Source organism: Cricetulus griseus, chromosome 2 (genome assembly GCF_003668045.3).
Source record: "Cricetulus griseus strain 17A/GY chromosome 2, alternate assembly CriGri-PICRH-1.0, whole genome shotgun sequence".
In the NCBI taxonomy this organism is placed as follows: Eukaryota; Metazoa; Chordata; class Mammalia; order Rodentia; family Cricetidae; genus Cricetulus; species Cricetulus griseus.
The window spans coordinates 38,637,473-38,659,054 of NC_048595.1; the positions used below are offsets into that span (position 1 = coordinate 38,637,473).

General features: G+C 41.0%; 1 protein-coding gene across 1 annotated transcript in view; it reads right to left on the reverse strand.

The window, feature by feature from the left end:
* The window catches only part of Agbl4 (ATP/GTP binding protein like 4), a 1,036,629-nt gene that overhangs the window by 306,379 nt on the left and 708,668 nt on the right, over positions 1-21,582 (reverse strand). The window contains exon 7 of the mRNA XM_035438666.1: positions 6,570-6,609. Within this exon, the coding sequence (XP_035294557.1) occupies positions 6,570-6,609 (40 nt within the window). The remainder of the gene's footprint in view (positions 1-6,569; positions 6,610-21,582) is intronic.

Here is a 21,582-nt window from a genome sequence, read left to right on the forward strand (position 1 = left end):
AATGTCCAGGGATCCACAAGGATGACCCCAACTAAGAATCTAAGCAATAGTGGAGAGGTTACCGTAAATGCCCTTCCCCTATAATGACATTGATGACTACCTTACATGCCATCATAGAGCCTTCATCCAGTAGCTGATGGAAGCAGAAGCAGAGATTCACAGCTAAGCACTGAGCCGAATTCCTGGAATCCAGTTGTAGAGAGGGAGGAGTGATGAACAAAGGGGTTAAGACCATGCTGGTAAAACCCACATAAACAGCTGACCTAAGCAAGTAGGAGCTCATGGACTCCAGACTAATAGCTGGGGAATCTGCATAAGACTGAACTAGGCCACCTGACTGTGAGTGTCAGTTTGGCGGTTTGGGCACTCTATGGTTCTGCAGTAGAACCAGTATTTACCCCAGTACATACTGGCTCTTTGGAGCCCATTCCCTATGGGAGGATACTCTCTCAGCCTAGATACAGTGGGAAGGGTCTTAGTCCTGCCCCAAATGATGTGACAGACTTTGATGATCCCCCATGTGAGGCCTCACCCTCTCTGAGGAGTGGATTAGGAGTGGGATGGGGAGATAGTGTGGGGGGGAGTGGCAGAATGGGGGGAGAGGGAACTGGGATTGATACGTAAAATAAGATTCTTTTAAATTTAAATAAAAAATTTAAAGGACAGGCCAAAGAAATTACATAATAGAGGAAGCACAGTATGGAAAAAGAAATATTCAAATGTATTATATTTGAATTATTTTTAAAAATTTAATTTAGAAACAATCTCATTTTATACATCAATCCCAGTTCCCTCTCCCTCCCATCCTCCCATGCCCCCCACTGGCTTCCCTCCAGCATCTCTCCTCCACTCCCCAGGGAGGGTGAGGTCTTCCATGGGGGATCATCAAAGTCTGTCATATCATCACATCATTTGGGGGAGGGCTTAAACCCTCCCCTGTGTATCTAGGCTGAGAGTAGCCCTCCATGGGGAATGGGCTTCCAAAGTTCATTTCTGCACTAGGGATAACTCTAACCAAACAAGTAAAAGACCTGTATGGCAAAAACTTTGAGTCTTCAAAGAAAGAAATTAAAGAAGACACCAGAAAATGCAAAGATCTCCCATGCTTTTGGATAGGTAGGATCAACATAGTAAAAACGGCAATCTTGTCAAAAGTAATCTACAGATTCAATGCAATCCCCATCAAAATCCCAGCACAATTCTTCACAAATCTTGAAAGAACAATATTCAACTTTATGTGGAGAAACAAAAGACCCAGGATAGCCAAAACAACCCTGTGCAATAAAGGAACTTCCAGACGCATCACCATCCCTGACTTCAAGCTCTACTGTAGAGCTATAGCAATGAAAACAGCTTGGTAATGGCACAAAAACAGACAGGTAGACCAATGATGTAGAATTGAAAACCCAGATATTAACCCACACACCTACAAACACCTGATTTTTGATAAAGAAGCTAAAGTTATACAATGGAATAAAGAAAACATCTTTAACAAATGGTGCTGGCATAATTGGATGCTGACATATAGAAGATTACAGATAGATCCACATCTATTGCCATGCACAAAACTTAGGTTCAAATGGATCAAAGACCTCAACATAAATCCGGCCACACTAAACCTCTTAGAAGAGAAAGTGGGAGCTAATCTTGAACGAATTGGTACAGGAGACCGCTTCCTGAACATAATGCCAGTAGCATAGACACTGAGATCGACAATAAATGGGACCTCCTGAAATAGAAACGCTTCTGTAAGGCAAAGCACACAGTCAACAAGACAAAACAGCAGCCCACAGAATGAGAAAAGATATTCAATAACCCCACATGTGACAGAGGACTGATTTCCAAAATATACAAAGAACTCAAGAATCTAGTCACCAAAACACCAAATACTCCAATTAAAAAGTAGGGTACAGAACTAAATAAAGGATTCTCAATAGAGGAATCTAAAATGGCTGAAAGACAGTTATATTAGAATTATTATACATAGAAATATATTATTACTTTTATTTATCATGTGAGCATATGTGTCATGGTGCATGTGTGGAGAGCAGAGGACAACTTTGTGGTGTGGGTTCTGTCCTTTTTTCTTACAAAATGCATTAGTCAGGGTTGCTGTTGCTGTGATGAAACACCATCACCAAAAGCAAGTTGGGGATGAAAGGGTTTATTTGGCTTGTACATCCTGAAACACAGTCCACTGAGGGAAGCTGAAGCAGGAACTGGAACCAGGCAGGAACCTGGATGCAGGAGCTGATGAAGAAGCCATGGAGGGGTGCTGCCTATTAGCATGCTTGCTTATGGCTTCCTCAACCAGCTTTCTTAGAGCACTCAGGACCACCACACAAGGTACCATCCTACATTGATTACTAGTTACGAAAATGCTCTGCAGGCTCTTCTACAGCCCAGTGTTTTGGAGGCTTTTTCTCAACTTGGGTTCCTCCTCTCAGATGATTCTAACTTGGGTCAAGTTGATATAAAAAACAGGCCTGATGCATGAGTTTCAGGGATCAAACTCATGTTTTCAGACTTATGTGCCTTTACCAGATGAAATGTTTCTTTGGCCCACCAATGGATTAAATTGTGTTGTCACAATATAGATGATTAGATTTTGTTTAAGAAGTACAGTTTGAAACCTATAATTACAACCTTCAAAAGGTAAGGATAAAAGGGAAAAAAGGAAAGGTATCTTCTAATCAATTACAAAGATAATATTAAAATTGAAATTTATTTAAAGAAAACATTGGGGAGTTGGCAAAGAGTAAGACATATAGATCAAAGCACAGAAACAGATTCTGCATGTAGAAAAAATAATGTAATGAAAGTATAATTTTCACAAGACTGGGAAAGGATGGGCTAGTTGTCATATGGCTCTGTGACAATGAGTTATTCATATGTAAATTAAAAAATAATGAAATACCTGGCTGATATTATATACAAAGATTAGTTATTGATGAGACAAAGTTAAAAGGCTAAGATAGAACACAAGAAAGTATCCAACATTAGAGGCACAACCCCCCCCACACACCCACACACACTTTTTGTTTGTTCATTTGTGACAGGGAATCACTATGTATCCTTGACTGGTCTGGAACTGGCCTCCACCTTGAAGTGATTTAACTGCCTCTGCCTTTTGAGTGCTGGGATTAAAGGCTATGAATATGTAAATGTTTTGTTACAAATTTGTTTTGGAGATGGTCTCAATCTGTATCCCAAACTATCTCTAAATCTGCTGCAATCCTCCTGCCCCAGCCTCAAGAATGTGTAAACCATCACACCTGGCCTAGGAAAATGTTACAGCCAGTTGGAAAGGATTTAAGTCACAAAGCATAGCTCTTAAAGCAAGAGACTGATAAAATTAAACTTACAAAAGCTTTCCACATATGAAAACATATCACAGACAACATCAACATTGAAAAAGTGCAAGACACATTCTGCGATATTTGCAGTGAATATAAGGGATACAATCAGAATAGTGAATTCTGAATCAGTAAGATAGAGATGACCCCGTAGTCTGTACACATAGGACACAAAGAGTCAAGCCATAGAAGTCAAAATAGCAATGAGCATACAAATAAGATAATCTACCCTACCACCAATCAGGGACACACATAATAACAATGCCAGGTATGCTGATTGGCAAAATTTATGTCTGACACATCTGAGTGTTGAGGAGTCAGAGAAAGGAAGGCTCTTACACTCTGCTGTTGGAAGTGTAGATTTCCTGTACTGAAGCTTGTTATGTGGCAAACTTATGCACATAATTAGTAAGTCCTCTCTTGGGTTATATGCCTCAAGGAGATATGCACAACTGTCTTTAGTACCATTATTTGTGGTTGGAAAAAGCTATAAATACTTTAAATTATGACCAATGAAATGGGGAGGGTTACAATCCCATGGTTGTGGACTATTACACAGCAATTAAAATGAGTGTACCAGAACCTTGTGTATCAACATGATTGTATCCGTATAATGTAATAATGTATTGAAGAGATAATGGGATATGGCTGTTTTCCAATGTGATATTTAGAGGTACTGGTAACATAATAGTTATTTTTCATTGCGTAGATATTGAGAAATATTGAATACATAATAGTGGTTACTTATAGGAGGAGGGAGAGAGAATTAAGGAAAAATACTGAAAACATTCAATTGCATCTCTTTTTAAAAATATGAACTCTGGCATAAATGACACAGTGCCAGTATGATTATATCTCTATTTGTTTCTTTATATTGGGAATTATATCTCTATTTGTTTCTTTATATTGGGAATTATTCATAACACAGGAATGAAGTTTTGAAAAAGCCATACAGTACAGATTGTTAATCTTTCCAAATTCCAAATCCATGTTTCAGAAGGCCCCTGGTTTGCTCAGAATGGCAGCACCAGACTGCAGATCTGAGCTCTGAGTGGTTTGATGGTAAGTGCTGAGAAATGCATGCCCACTGTCAGCCTCAGAGAGGTAGCAAGCCCAATGCTAGTGGCTGAAGCTTCTGGCAATGCAAGGAATCCGAGTGAATTTGATAGGCAGAGACAGATACTACAAATGTTTTCAACATGGAATAGACTTCTTCTTATAATCCATGATCAATGGTGCTTACCAACCTTTCCAAGACAAAGCACACTTGTGTAATATCTGTTTGGCCCACTGGAATCCAGACTGCACCCTGGAGATCTGTGGTTGCCACAGCATTTCCTGTGCCTCTGAGCGATCAGCAGACCAGCAACTCACACAGAGTAGAAGCAGAGCCCACTTCGGAACACCAGCACGCCACACATGTCTTTTGGGAAGCGCTGACCTAGAAGATATTCTGTTTTCATCTAGGAGGAGGGATAATTATAAACCACTCAAACTCTGGCAGTGCGGAGACACTTGCAAATCCCACAGCTGTCTAAAAGGAGCATACTGGGGATGTGCAAGAACTCTGTTTAAATCTGTGTAGTAGCAATTAGGAGCAGTCAAAGCTAGTACAAAAGAAATACAGTTTACCAGTCTAAAAATGTCATTCTAAAACAACCGGAGACAGGTCTAGAACACTCTCCAATATCTCTGTAGGCATCACATCAGGATGTGACAAGATGTGATGGGACATGGAGACAGTCAATCTGGGTAGTGCACACTTACTTGAGAAGAACACACTTACAACAGGAGTGTCACTAAATAGGATAAGACAAAGACAATCTCTCAGCCCTATCTGAGTGAGGAAGAAGTGACAGCTAACTCAAGTGAGCGACTCCAGTTCTATCATTCCAGTGATGGAATTTCTAAAAATGTTAATCTTATAAGTCTGGAATGTAGCTTATTCTATAGGATATAGTAAACAGTTTTCAATGATTTCCAGCCAGGCAAGATGGCCACACTTGTAATACCAGCATTAGGAAGGTGGCATCATGAGGATTAATCAGGAGTTCAAGGACATTTTTAGCCAAACAGAAATTTGAGGCCGGTCAACTATATGAGACCCAGTCTCAGCAACAACAACAACAATGATTCTGACATTCATTCTTCTCATGCCACAAGGTCAAAGAGCTGTATCACACGGAAGCATGTAACTTGAAGTTACATGCATTCATACTCATTGTCATGTACATATACCAGATAACTAACCCTTGTGTTAGGATTCAGCCCACAGGGTGTAAATTTTCAAGTTTTTTGCTCCCTGGTCCCAAGCATAGCAGGCCTGATTGAAGGCGGGCCAGCACAGTTTGTCCATATTGGCTACTAAAATATTGAATGTCTCCACATTTATTGAGAGTGATTCCCTGAGCTGCCCTCTTACACATGAACACTCTGCCACACTAGCTCCTCCCCTAGGAACCCATTCCTTCACAGTCCAGTAACCAAAACTTGGCACAGGAGCTGCTCACCAGGGCTCTTAAATATTTGGAATATTAACAATGGGTGAAGATGAACCACCACACCCACTCACAAATGCTCATGAAAAAGAAAATTGTTTCTTGAGCTCAGTTTAGCCTTGATTTTCCAAACCAAAGTAAGATGGCTCCCCAACATCACTAAAGTGTTCAGTCTTGAGACCAAACCTCAGGGAAAGAAAAGATCTTTTGGTCTCACGGCCACAGGTTTGTTTTGAGACTTGAGTCTCCCTTAGTGGAGAGAAACAAATGCCACTTTTACCCTCAGACCAGCACTGACCAAACCCCATCACCTCACAGATTGGCCCTTGCTCATCAGTGCCCCGCCCCGTCATTTCACAGCACCTTGCAGGCAGCTTCTTCATTTCCCATAAGTTTAAAAATATTTCTAGGAGACCAGAACAATTTCTTGATATGTGAGTCCGAAGAGTGATTTGGTAAAGAACTTCGCTCCCAGAATATGCACTTGCCACCCACAGCTGCAGCCCTGCCTGTCACCTTCAGTCAACAGGAGGCAGCACAGAGCTGGGAGAGAGAAAGGAGAGTGCCCCTGGGACTGGAGGAGGAAGGTCATTAACACGCAAGAATTACAATTTGCATTCAGGAAGTGAGAAGAGGGCAGGGCTTGCATTTGGAGAGGCTGCAATGCATGATTCTGGGTAAATTCCAAGAGGAATGGCGCTCTGCACTTACTCACCAGGGCTGGTTATTGTCAGGAGGTCAAGCTGCCGCTGTTGCTGTAAAAGAAAACATAAAGTGAGGGCAGTGATTCGAACCACAGCCAAACCTGTGCCTAGCAGGGCAGCAGAGAAATGCAAGATGAGGTCTGGATAAACAGAGCAGTGTACAGTTTATGGAACATGGTTGTGCTGAGGGTTCTTCCACCCTACAGACAAGGCAGAATGGATAGCCTTTATCTAGATACCCCTACATTGTAAAAACAAGACAAAACAAACAAATAAAAAACAAAGAAAGAAAAAAAGGAAGGAAGGAAGGAAGGAAGGAAGGAAGAAAGAAAGAAAGAAAGAAAAAAAGAAAGAAAGGGAAAAAAGGCCTGGGGAGAATGTGGCTTACCTAAGGACACAGAAAAAAAGCCCCATTCCAATCTCTCAGCCAGGCACATTCCTCTGGACCCCGCACCCTTAGTTTTCTCTTTGCTTGAAGTGTTTGCACCAGTTTATTAACTCATATATTAGCACCCCCTTTTTGCCCTGAGTAACTTGTCCCCCCAGGTACTTGATGCTGGTTCAATTCTTGAGAACATTTACAACATCCCAACAAAGTCAGTTGCCAATGATCTGAGCATTCCTTCTCCAGTGTAATCCTCACCCCTTTGCTCATGTATATCCAATCAGAAATCTGGTTGTCAAGTACACTACATTATATGGATGAGGGCCCTTGTGTTTGGAGGAAACAGGCTGTGCTTACACTGCCTGGGATGATCAACATTCCAGAAGGCTTGTCATCTGGTATAGCTCCCCAGCTCCTGGGAAGCTGTGTGCTGGGCTGGATGCTATGAGAGCAGAGAAATGGATCTGTGAAGCTCAAGGGGACCATGATAACAGCTTCCCTTGAAGGCTGAAATCAGGAGTCTGTAAGACCCAGTCTTCCTGTTGAGCCTTTCTCTTTTCTAAGAGAAATACTGAAGATAGATTGTTCTATCTTCTTTAAAGGGTCGCATAAACTTTTTTTTTTCAAGACAGGGTTTCTCTGTGTAAAAGCCCTGACAGCCCTGGCTGTCCTGGAACTCTCTTTATAGACCAAGCTGGCCTTGAACTCCCAGAGATCTACCTGCCTCTGCCTCCTGAGTGCTGGGATTAAAGGCATGCGCCACCGCCACCTGGCACAAACTTTGTTTTTAGGCTTAGTGTTGCAGGAGCTTCTCATCCCTGGCATTTCCTCTAATGACCCCTTGTCTGATTATATCCCACCCTCTTTATCTTGCTACTGTCCAAGAATGGCTTCCTGAAATTTAGCTTAAGCAGAAGGGAAGGCAGCAATGTTCTTTTGACCAGTGCAGAGTAAAGGCAAGGCACAGTAAGTACTAGGAGCTTGGAAATATCATTTCAGACTCACAACAATCCTACTAGGTTAGTGCTGTCCAGGGGAAGGGTGATTACATTTAAAGAGAGGAAAGCATTTGCTCAAAACCACACCTTCACTGAATGGCAGGATCATACCAGGTCCAATCCTATCTCTAGAGTCTAAATTATGGTGATCATAACTCATAAGTTATCAGTGAGACAATCTATTTAGTTTGGTGGGGGAACTTTTATTATAGGATTTCTAACCCTTGGTCATAAAGCTGCCTCTCCCCTTTGCATAGAATCAATGATACTGGGAGCTTAGAATCATTGCATTTGACCTGTCAGCCCCACAGACTACGTCCCCTTCCTGCACCCAGCTGTCTGAACTATTTCTGTTCTATCTCTTTCCTTGACAAGGAATTCCCTACTTGTTACTGTTCCTTCAGCTCTCCTTTGAACAGAGTGAAGGGCCATAACAGTAGCATCACTGATTCCTGTTACCTCTGCCCATGGTAACAGCTGTGTCTGTTTCTCCAGGCTAAATGTTCTCAATTCTACTGTCCCCCCAACCCTGCCCCCACATGGGGACCTGTTCTCAAATTTCCTTGTCCTCTGGGTGATCTCCTCAGCCATTCAACTTTCATCTGCTACAACAAAAATCGCTTGAAGATTTCTCTACTGGTTGACTCTGACTTCTCATGGATCTACAAGCAAGTCTGTATCCCTTTGAGGCCTTCTCAGTAACACATCCCCGTTTTTCTGCCAGCTCATAACTCATTCCAGTTGACTTCAAGCAAACAATGCAACTCCAAGATGTCACTGATCTATGTAGCGAGCATGAGTTCTCACGCTGAAATGAAATACACACTCACACATGCCAGTGAGGGGGAGCACTGCAGCCAGATGGCCTTCTTCCCCTAATGTGGAGCCTAACAGAGGGGAGACTGGCTCAGACTGCCTTTGCCCAAGCCAACCTGCACAGCTTGGCACTCTGCTCATGTAGGAGAGAAGGAGCCAGTAGTCCCGTTCTTCAAGTTTGTTTTCATGATGGTCACAATTAGGAAAAAAAAAATCCCATTTATCCAAAAAGTTTCTAATTCCTTCTTAAGAACTATTGCTAAATGGTGACTCTGTGCTTGGGATCCAGTAGAGAAGACTGAGAAGAAAAATCTGGCAAGAGTCAGACACACCTGGGTATGTGTCCTGGCTCCTGTGTGTGGTTTTCCATAACTAATTGTTTCTGTCTACGAATTTCAGAACTTTAAAAAGACCAAGAGAGACTTAAAGCCAAACACAACTAGGTGCTGGACTGTGGACTCCCCTTTGCTCGCGTAGAATTCTCTCAGAATCCCTGGGCTCAGAACACTGAGGCTCATGCACAGAGTCAGAATTCAGAAGAACCTTATTTTAATGCTGTACTGTCACTGTAATCTTTTGCACCTCTGTGAATCCTCCCCAATAGACATCTTACGGGGTCAGAACTACCATTCATCTTTGTTACCTCACTCTACTCTGCAGAGGAGCACTCAGGGAGCAGTTGCTGAGCACTTGCTGAACTCCAAGAACTAATCCCCAAATCCACAGCATCCTTCAAACCCTCACTCCTGTATTTATGCTGTTCTTTCCATCAGTGCTGTTAGACCTTCTCAATTCCCCCATGAAGTCTCTTTCTGTTCACCAATTCCCGAGCCTAGCCCCCTCCTCCATTTTCTTTGGCAGAATAAGTACTTCCTGCTTTGTTCCTCAATGCACCTTGCAGAACTGATGTCCTGTACCACGTTGGTTTAACTGTTATTTCCGTGTCTATCTATTGTTTTAGGTCTTCACTCAATGACAGGGCATGCCATTTCATCTCTGGGTCTCCAGTGCCTAGAACAAAAGCCTGGAAGGACTGTTTGATCATATCTAGTTCAAATGACAACTATTATGTCATCCCCTCGGCAATGACCTGTTTAGTAGGAATCCATTATGATGGAGACTAAGCCTGTTCTTCCCTCTCCAAGGTTTTTCCTCTGCCATATCTTCCAGATTTCTAACTCTTATGGTTTTTCCCTCACCATTCTTTAGTTAGCAAAAAAGTCTGTCTTCTCTGACAGTGCTACCCCTCTCCACCTCTCCCCGACCCCTGTAGTGTCTACTGTCTATATCTGCTCTGTGGTGATGAATTAATTGTCATTTGCAGATAAACCCTATTATCCCACAATTGACTAATAGATGTGTGCACCACCTAGTGGCACAAGCAGGTAAGTGTAGTCTGTTTATGTTCTAACAATTACTTCAGATAGAATTGCAAAATCTGTGGTCTAAATGCAAATGAAAACAAAAGCATATGTTCGAGAATGACTGCATAACAGCTTTTAGCAAAGAAATGAATAGCCAAGTAATTAGTTTAAAAAATTAAAAAATTAAAAATAATAAACGAAAGTAAGAAATGTCATTACTAGAGTAACTAGACTAATAATCACTTGAGACTGCCGATGGCAAATCATAGCATTTGTAAACACGGGCTACCTGATTTCCTTTCTGCTTGTTATGTGGCTCTCTTCTAACACGCCTCCTCTTCTGTCAGATCTTTTTCAACCTGCTGAGGCTGTACTGGATCTTACCTGTGGCCACAGGAGCACCATGGCAGTGTGTTCCCATAGCCTCTTTCTTAAGGGGCTCACCCAGCATCTGACTAATGCAGGACACCCAGCAAAGATCTGGTGATTACATGTTACCCTCTTAGACAGGACCCCACTGGTCACCAGATGAGGTCCTGAGAATTGGGTCCCTCTCTTCCAAAAGACATACTAGGTACAAACTTGTGGATTGCTTCCATACTTTGCTTCAAAGCCCTTACTTTTTGAGTCTTGGGGATCCAGGAATTGGGCCACCGAGAATTTGGCCTTCTTCATCTGCCTGGAGTGATCATGAGGCTGTGGTTAAAAATGGACTTTTTGCTTTGGTCATGACGGCACTGCAATTATCTCTCAGAATGAAAAGGGACATGGTGTTCTAGAAGCTCAAGGGCTGGTTTTGTGGGGTTCTCCGTGGTGGAAGAGAATAATCACTGATTATCTGTTCTGCTTTGCTTTCTGTTTTCATGCAAGACAGCTATTTGGGGAACAGCCAGTCTGTCACTACATAGATGGAGATGACTTAAACAAGAGTACCAGTAATCCCTGAGCATTCTTCTGTCACTCCAGAAGCTGAAGTCTGCTGCTGCTGAAGACCTTGGGATTTACATCTCCAGAGGAGCCCAGGGCAGAAGCCCACATTTAGCTTCACACCTTTTGTTCTCCTTCCAACAGGCCAGTCTCCCCTTCAGTTCCTTCTATGCACCTGGACTTTTAATCATTCTCCCTGGAGAACAGTTCACATAGCACTGACGTTTCTAAACTCACGGTTTCTAATGTCTCTTTCCCTAGTCTAGCCTCCTCACTGGGCAAAGGACTGATCATTTTAAAGTTAATTCTGCCCTACCCTTTGCATAGTTTAATAATTCTAATTACATTTTGATAAAGACCAAACATTTTAGCTTGGCTTTCAAGGATGATGTTTCAAAACACCAACTCAACTAATCAGATAGCAGAAAGACAAATATTTCATGCCTTCCCTCATTTACGGTTCCTAGATTTTATATAGCTAGATAAAATTATCTATCTATGTATCTATGTACTTATGTATCTATCACTTGGAAGTAGAAGAAAATCTGTCTAAGGAGACAAAGCAGACCAACGGGAGGGGGATAGAATAGGAGGGGAAGGGAGGGGAAGGAAGTATGAGAATATGTTTAACATACACTGTATGCAAGTGTGAATGCTTAAAAAAAAAGAATTTGAAGAGAGGCACCTTGCATGGGCAGATAAAATGACTGCCAGAAGTCATATGCTATTAAAAAAAAATCCCAATGCCAAGGCTGAGCTGCCACCCCATGAATTGTTGGCTAGAGAGGTCCCTGAAGTCCTCAAAACAATATAGGGTATTTATTGCCACTGCTGTTGGTTGCCCACCAGAACTACATGGTAAGACCCTATTGCTGAAGACACCATACATTTTGGTTGGTTATGAACAAAAAGAAATCAAGCCGTCATTCTGTTGGCTAGCATTCATAGTACCAGAAGATGTTATGCAGGGTGCTGGGGGAGAATTCTAATTAACAAACTGATTCAGCAATGGACCCTGCATGTCACACTACTGACCTGCCAGGGGCTAGATCTGCTCCCTGGCACAATAGTTGCATGACTGTTATGGGGGTAACCAGTTGCTTTCTTCTTTTTTTAAATCATTTTTTAAAAATTGAATTAGAAACAAGATTAATTTACATGACAATCCCAGTCCCCTTCTCCCTCCAGTCCTCCCCTACCACCCCCCAACTAAAACCCTACCTATCACATACCCTTTCTTCTATTCTTCACCTGACTCAACCTTTCTGCTCCCTCATGACCTCTGCATCCTTCCTCTTCTTCCCTTCTCATTCTTGTAGCTCCTTCCCCCCTCTTCCCATGCTCTCAATTTGCTCAGGGGATCTTGACCCTTTCCCCTTCTCCAGGGGGCAATGTTTGTCTCTTTTAGGGTCCTCCTTGTTTATTAGTTTGTCTGGCAGTGTGGATTGTAGGCTGGTAATCCTTTACTCTATGTCTAAAATCCACATATGAGTGAGTACATATTATGTTTGTTTTTTGTGATTGGGTTACCTCGCTCAGAATGGTTTCTTCTAGCTCCATCCATTTTCCTGCAAATTTCAAGATTCCATTGTTTTTTCTGCTGACTAGTACTCCATTGTGTAAAATGTACCACATTTTCTCTATCCATTCTTCGCTAGAGGGGCATCTAGGTGGCTGCTTCCAGTTTCACCAGTTGCTTTCTGACTGGATTTAAAGCCTGCTGGATTTAAAGGAGGGAGTTTACATCTATACCATAAACATGGCCAAGAGCCTGTGACTGGAGAGGGCCATACTGGGGAGCCATCACTGTTGCTTTTCTAAGTGCACCTAATGGCTTATCAAAACAACTTCTACTTATCTGCTGTGGTCAGCAAAATTTCTTTATGCAGTAGGCTACAGTTATTGCAGAGAATCCTAACTCATCAAAATGCTAAGAACTGACCATTGAGTGATCAGCCCTAAGTGGGACAGTTATATCACTCCCTCCAGGACTCAGGGAGCACTGTAGAAAAGAGAGTGAAAAGAATGTAAGTGCTGGAAGAAGACCAGAGCTTTCTTCCTACCATGGGTTGCTGACTACTATCTGTAACTTTGACTTTGAACAAATGGATTCACCCCTAATAGTGTACAGTAGAACATAAAACATAATGAAAACCAAAAAGCTTTTGATTGGAGAGTACCAAGGTCACTCTCTTTTTCTTTTTCTTTTCTTTTCTTTTCTTTTCTTTTCTTTTCTTTTCTTTTCTTTTCTTTTTACCTCTACATATAATGTGTTAGGTACCATATGACATATCCTAACCAAGTGTCTTTTTGTGGCTGGCTCTCCTTCTCCCTCCACCCCAACCCTGATATCTCTGCTTCCCCTTGTAAACTTCCCACCATATTCCCTTTCTCTTTTATGCCCTATGTGTCTTATTACCCACCACCACGCCTCGACATACTCAAGGGTTCAGTGAACTCTTTTTTGTTTCTGTTCTTCAGCTTCAGTAAGGGCAGAAAGCAGTTGCGAGTAATTCTGCAAAGAACTGCAAAGGACTCAAAGAAACGAGGGATTATAACCACTCTGAGTGAGGCAGTCCAGATCCAGATAGACAAATGCCACATTCTCTCTTTCATATGTGGATGCTAGCTTTGACTCCTTAGATATGTGTGTTTAAATTGCAATGCACATAGAAATCAGGAGACTAGGAAGGGGCCATGGATGGAATTTCAAGAAAAGGGGCATGTAACAGGTTGAATGAAGGGGTAAAGAGGAATAATGGAGGGGAGGATTAAATGGGGCAGGGAGGGCAGGGTTGAGGAGGTAATATTCGAGAGTTAACTACCACTAAAGATCTTTGAAAATGCCAAGAGGAAACCTACTATAGAAACACACACACATAGACACAGACACAGACACAGACACACACACACACACACAGACACAGACACACACACACACACAGACACACACACACACACACACACACACGAATCTAATCTATCTATCTATCTATCTATCTATCTATCTATCTATCTATCTATCTATCTGTCTGTCCCTCTAAATTATTGTTTTTAAGCCCATAGATTAGTGCATCTTTCTTCCCTCATTGAAGAGGTTTATTTTTGCAATAGATGACAATTAATACAGAGAATTCACCCAATTCAGTCACATGCAGAAAGTAAGAGACTGTGGAGTGTTCAGCTCTAGACGGAACATTTACCCCCTTTCCCAATGCTCAGACACTGTGTTTGAAGAGGGAATGGAAGGGGTCCAAGAGCCAGATATCCCTAGCAAAATAGTATTTTACATGCATGACAGGCCTGTTGCACACATTGAACTCATGCTGGGACTGCATGCACAACACCTGCACAAGATCAAGCCAGCCAAAATTCAAACATGGTTAGGGAAAGAGTTCATGAGTGCCCACCCATATCTGAGGAGGTATTGAAAGCTAATGGCTGTTGGGGGAGGAGGAGTCAGTTTTCTTCAGGGATGTGGGTCTGAAGAGGCTGCTTATGATCCAGTAGATGTTCCCACACCCAGGCACATGCAGGCAGCACTAATGCATTATTCAGTAGGTATTGGGGGGATTGAAAGGGAGGGAATGAGTGATAGGTTTGGCACAAACACATTATGTGCATTTGTAGATATTAAATAAAAATATTTTTAAAAGAAACACTCAGAAGCAGAACTTACTTTGTAATGTTCTCACTGCCTAGCACAATAATATACCTTCCTCTGAACCCATCTTTACCACATACTGGCAAAATGACCATGAACAGGTCAGATAATTTAAAATAGGTTTAACAGCCTGCCTACTAGTAAAGTAGTTAGCTTACCACATGACACATGCCTCCAGGTAATGTTACATGATCTAGTAGGGATTTATAATGTCAAGCTCCCTTGCCTGAAAAGCCTTTTCTCCCCTCCTCCTTCACATGTGACTTGTCTTATATACCATGGCCCTCTGGGAGCTACTGCTGTTCTTCCAGACTGGCTCCAGTGCCTTCTCATGGCTCCTCAGCAACTTGACAACTCTTGGCCACAAATGCTCCAACTGTGTTGCAGTTATTTGTGTGGGTACTCTGTGTAGTCTTGCAGGTAGCATTCAGACCTGTATCTCTTGATGCTACCACTGTATCTGGCACTAACAGGCTCTCTGCCATGTCTGTTGAACTGAACAAAATGGTAGAGTTCCTGCAAAAAACATCATGATGTTCAGAATAAAACTCTGATACTGAAAACAAGGTAGCATTAATCTGTATTCCTGCCCAGCCAGGGTAATAACTCTCATGATGTCATTTTTATATACAACAGGAAGCAAAAGTTGTTGGTCATGAAAGCATTTTCTGCATTTGAATGGCACTGTTGAAGCTAGATTCTATAATGATCAACCATGACTTTCTTCCCATAAGAAATTTGCCAGTTTGATTGTAGGGAAAGAATCCAGATCGAATTGTTCTTTATAAGTCCGGGACAGAAGGTATTGTTATTTGAAAAATGGAACTGTCTAAATTAATTTTCCTGAAACAAACATCTTTGCCAAATAAAAACAATTCATAATAGCAATCTATAATTAAAAGCAAAATGATACCTTTTCTATGTGGGAAAAGTATATGTGTTCACCACAATAAAGGAGCAATGTGTTATTTTTTTTGAACTCTAAGGATGTATGAACACATACATGTGTAGCTCTGTCTTTGTCTCTATGTGTGGAGATGCCTCTATATTTTTCATATTTTGCTATTGAAAAAGAAGTTTTGAGAAACAAGTGTCATTCATCTTGATTTCTTAACAATGCTTCCAGAATATTCTTAAATTATGTTGCACTTTTCATAGACAGGAACTGGGAAAATGGGGAGAATTAACATATATGGAATTATCCTTATTTTTCCCTGACTACTTTTCTTAATCTGTCTTTAAACTATCTTTCTCTCTGTGTATTTATAAACTGGCAAAATCTTTTTACAGAAAATAGTCAATTAAAAATATGTCATTAAACATTTACTATTCAGTGGGTGATTTATTTATGTTTATTCATTTTCTAGGAATGAAATAGTCATTTATTTATTTACGTCATTAGGTTACAAATTAAGACTGTCTTTTGACACTTTCATAACATTTTGCTTCAGATGATTTTGAGCCCCCACTTGCTCTTATGTTGTGATATCTTGTTTTCACAAAAAAAGCATGTCTGAAGATCAAAGGGTGGAGCTTGTCACTAGCTAACCATAGAGGTCTGGAGGTCTGTACAGACAGACAGGAAGTGAGCTGACTGGGCTGAGAAAGGAATACAGGCAGAAAGAAACAGGGACTCGATCTCTTTTCTGCTGGGAAGCTGGTGAGGTAAGGTGGCTTTGGCTTGCTCCTTCTCTCTGATTTCTCAGCATTTTCTTCTATATCTGATTCAGGGCTTTTATTATTAAGAACGATTAGAACTCACATTACACCCTTCCTCTCTCTTTCCTCCCGTTGTACCTTTGTGTCCTCAGTATTTGATATTGCCTATGTTTTGTTTTCCCCAACTCTTCTCTTAAGTTGTCTTTTTTTTTCTGACTCATGAGCTCCTTTCTAGTTTCCTTGCCTCTACTCCCCCATTTCCTCTCACCTAGACAGACGTATTTAGTAATTAGAAAATAGGATTTCCATATGAAAGAGAATATACATTTGTCTTTTTTCATCTGAATTACCTTGGCTACTACATCATTCTTATCATGAAGGTAATTAACTCCCCTTTAGAGATGAAGAAACCCAACATTTAGAAAAATAAATGTTTCCTGATTAGGTGGTGAACAATGGAGTAAAGCTTTAAACAAACCTTCTGACTATGACCCCATGTTCTTCAAAATACTATCTACAGGGTTGGAGAGATGTCGCAGTGGTTGGGGGAATTTGCTGCTATTGCAGAGGATCCAGGTTCAGTTCCAATACCCACTTGGCAGCTCACAGCCATCTGTAACTCCAGTTCTAGGGGATTCAGCCACATCTTCTGACCTCCATGGGTGCCAGGCACACAGATAGTGCATACATATACATGCAGGAAAAACACTCATATGCAAAAATAAACTAAATACAAAAATAAAAACACTATTGAAATTGTATATTACATTATTAAATAATGGAAATGATATAAAAAAGAAAATAAAAATCTTAATATCCAAGTAGCTATTCTCATTTTGCATGCTGTTTTCTAGTTCTTACGTGTCCATGCTTGCACTATATAGCCAATAATTATGTATTAAAAATAAAGATGTAATCATGGCACAAATATGATGCCATTACTTTCTGTATTCTGTTATTTTTAGGTCACATTATGTCATAAAAAGTTTTCCAAAGCTATTACATAGTCTTTGTAAACGTTATTATAATGATTTTACAATGTTCCATTTAGTGGAAATGCATACTTTACTTAAATATAGGACATTTAGGCTATTATTATTCTGTTATTATAAATAACATTACAATAAACATCTTCCTGGATGCAATTCCTTTCCTCATTTGGATTAGATTATTTCTCTGAAATGAATACCCAGGAGTGGAATTACTGAGTGAGAACTTATGTAGCCTGTCACTGCTAGATACACATTGCCACATTGCTTTCCAATAGGATCATTCTAATTTATAAGCCCACAAACAGTGTATGAGATAAAGACTTCACTATAAACTTGCCAGTGTGGGGGATTACAGCTTTGAAAATATTTTGTGTGATATAATGAGTACAATATAGTACATGACTCTTGTTTTAGTTCCTTTCATCTTTTTTTTAAATACTTTAATAGTTCTGAACCTTTTCATTATCTTGCTCATCCTTTCTGCTTCCTGCTGGGAGAGCCTACTTTCAGTCTTATCTGTTGAGCATTAAGGCTTCAGCTCTGTTTGGATTCTAAACTTGGAGGTTAACAATTGCTCTTGTTTTCAGCTCATCATCTTTGATGACAGTGGTAATACCCACTTAGGCCTGATTTGTCACCAAAAGAAATGCTCTCCTCAAACAATAAATCTCTCTCTTTCTCTTTTAACAATTCCAAAGATGAATCTCAATGAAACTTGAAGACACATTTAGACAGTGTTAAAATAGTCCACCATGGATTAAGAATGCTCTGATAGTTCCTGTCCTTTGATTCCCTAATGGGGATTGATGTTTTCATGTCCCACAATGCAAGTAGAGCTCTGCACATGGAGGGTATTGATTTGCCATTGTGTAAGATATACATTGTAACTCCCATGATTCCCCTAGATTCTCCATTTGTGAATTGTTGCAAAATAGAGTGGTTTCAAATCCTCATCAACTTGGGGAATTTACCAATATAATTATATTTTATAATGTATGCTGTAGTGCTTTGAAGCATGTATACATTGGGATATAATGTTCTAGTTTTATTTCTCTTGCTGTGATAAACACTAAAACTGACAGCAACTTGGAGACTTTATTTAGCTTATCCTTGCAGGTCACAATCCTTCATTGATGGAATTCAGGGTAGGAACTCAAGCAGAAACCAGGCTGCTTACTGGCTTGCCTTAATTACATGCCCTCTGGTTCATGCTCAGTTAGATTTCTTATATAAACCAGATCCATCTACCTGGGATGGTGCTGCCCACAGTGGGCTGGGCTCTTCCTCATCAAACATCAGTCAAGATTATTTTAGACATGGCCATGGGCCAAGCTGATCTGGATGATTCTTCAACTGATGTTCCTTTTTATTTCAGGTGGCTTTAGGTTGTGTCATGTTGATGATAATAACTAACCAGGACAAATGAATATCCACTATACAGTTTTGCTTTTGTGGTAACAACACTGGAGATCTACTGTATTAGCAGATTTCAAGAACAAGAATAACACCACGCTGTACAGGTCTCCAGAATGTTTTCCTCTTGTCTTACAGAGACTACCTCATTGATCACAAAGCCCCTTACCCTGCTTCTCTGTCACCAGTCCCTGGTAATTACCATTCTACTCTCTGCTTCTGTGGTTTCAGATTTTATATTCCACATGGAAATGAAATCCTGATAGTATGCATGCTTTTTGCTTATCTTCACTCAGCATAATGTCTTCCATGTTGATCTGTTTTCATTAGCAAAAAACTCTTCATTTTGAAAGGCTGAATAGCATTCTATTTTGTATATATGATAATTCTTCTTTATCCATTTATATGTTAATGGAAACATTGATTCCATATCATTTTTAAAACTTCTATGTCTTGACTATGGTATAGAATGCTGTATGTAACACAGAGGAGTAGACATCTATTTGACATATTAATTTAATTTCCTTTGGATATAAACCTAGATAGAGGATTATGGATTTTAAGTGACTCAGAGTCCTCTGTTATTGTTGTAGTTAGTCTAGCCAGGAGTTTGCCTATTTTGTTTTTCTGAGAAACCAATTCTTTGTTTCACTGCTCCTGTAGTGTTTTAGCATCTATTTAATCTACTTCTGCCTTAATATTTTCTTTTTTTTACATAAATTTATTTAAATTAGAAACAATCTTATTTTACATATTAATCCCAGTTCCCTGTCCCTCCCCTCCTCCCATGCCCCTTCCCCCATCCTATTCCCCATCCACTCCCCAGGGAGGGTGAGGCCTTCTATGAGGGATCATCAAAAATCTGTCAAGTCATTTGGGGCAGGGCCTAGGCCCTCCTCCGTGTATCTAGGCTAAGAGAGTATCCCTCCATAGGGAATGGGCTCCTGAAGTCCATTCATGCACTAGGGTTTCATCCTGGTTCCACTGCCAGAGGCCCCATAGACTGCCCAGTCCTCCTAGTTGACACCCACGTTCAGGGGGTCTGGTTTGGTCCTACATTGGTTTCCCAGCTGTCAGACTGAAGTCCATGAGTTCCCACTTGCCCAGGCCAGGTTTCTGTGGGTTTTCCCAGCATGGTCTTGACCCTTTTGTTCCCCACTCCTTCCTCTCTACAACTGGATTCTAGGAGTTCTGCTCAGTGCTTAGCTGTGGGTCTCTGTTTCTGCTTCCATCAGCTACTGGATGAAGGCTCTAGGATGGCATATAAGTTAGTCATCAATCTCATTACAGGGGAAGGGCATTTAAGGTAGCCTCTCCACTATTGCTTTGAATCGTAGTTGGGGTCATCCTTGTGGATCTCTGTACAATTCCCTATTTCGAAATTCCTCTTTAAACCTATAGTGGCTCCCTCTATTGATGTGTCTCTTTTCTTGTTCTCCTCTATTCTTCTCCCAACTCAATCTTCCTGATCCCTCATGTTCTCCTACCCCTTCCACTTCTCTCCTCTTTCTCCTACTCCCTCCCTTCCCCCATGCTCTTAATTTGTTCAGGAGCTCTTGTCCCTTTCCAATCGCCTTTACTATTATTATTATTTATCAATTTCAGTTTGGGAGCTGGAGATGTATCTATCTCAGTGGAAGATCACTTACCTAGTATGTGGAATGCCAAAATCCAGTGGAATTGGCTCCCTCCTGTTTTTTCTTTTTAATAGTTCCTTAGGTTGCAATGATAGGTGGGTTGCAGTGATAGGCTGTTTATTTAGGTCTTTTTTTTTTTCAGATGAAGGTTCTGATTGGTTGAAACTCCACTGACAATAGTGCTTTTGTTTTAGTATACTGTGTTTCTATTTTTACTTATTTCAAGAAATGTTTTAATTTCCTTCTAAATTTCTTCCTTGACCCAATGGCTGTTTAGGATTATATTATTTGATTTGCATTCATTTATATAAATTTCAAAGCTCTTCTAATTTTTTTCTAGTCTTACTGAACTGTGGTAATAAACGATACTCAATATGATTTCAACTTTTAAAAAAATTGGTGAGACTTGATTTGTGCGCTGTCACACATTCTGTCCTGAAGACTGTTCCATGTCCTTTAGAGGTCTCTTACTGGTTCTGTTTGCAGCAATGGGGCCAAGACAAAAGGAAGAGGGAGGGAACCAGCTGGTACAGGGTGTCACTCCTACAACACTCGGTTCACATTTGAACTAAACAGAAGGCACAGAATCACCACTGCAGTTACAAGTTGGCAGTACAGGATGGGAAAGGGCAGGTAGGGAGTAGGGTGTCATTAAAAAACAGTACCTCCCCACGCTGGGTCTGCATCAACCCAGGAATCAGAATACCCAAAGTGGTTTGGAAATGTTAGAATTGTCTGGGAGGGAGGAGGGTGCATATAGGAAGATGGGGGAAACTGCTTGGCAGCTGGATTGCATGTGTTGTCCTCCCTCTTCTGAGGTCCTCTGGTTGGGACATAGATGCCTGCCACCATTAGAGGCTGCAGGAAGGGAGCTCCAGGAGGATTTCAAAGGCTTGTCCTTTATGTTGCTCAGCTTCCCTGCCAGGCTTCAGCAGCCCTTATGCTCCTCGTAGCCAGCCCAAGAGGTGAATCTGAGGGTCTTCGGTCAATGAATGTGCACACTTCACATGCTTCATTTTTCTTGTAGCGTTGAGATCCTCCCTCAGAGGATTAAATTCAAGATACTTTGGGTGTATTCAAGGCTGGTTTGAAACAGCTGCTGACTTTTGACTCTACAGCACCTGGATATTTATGTCCTTCTCTAGATATACGAATGGTTCTTGTCTTTG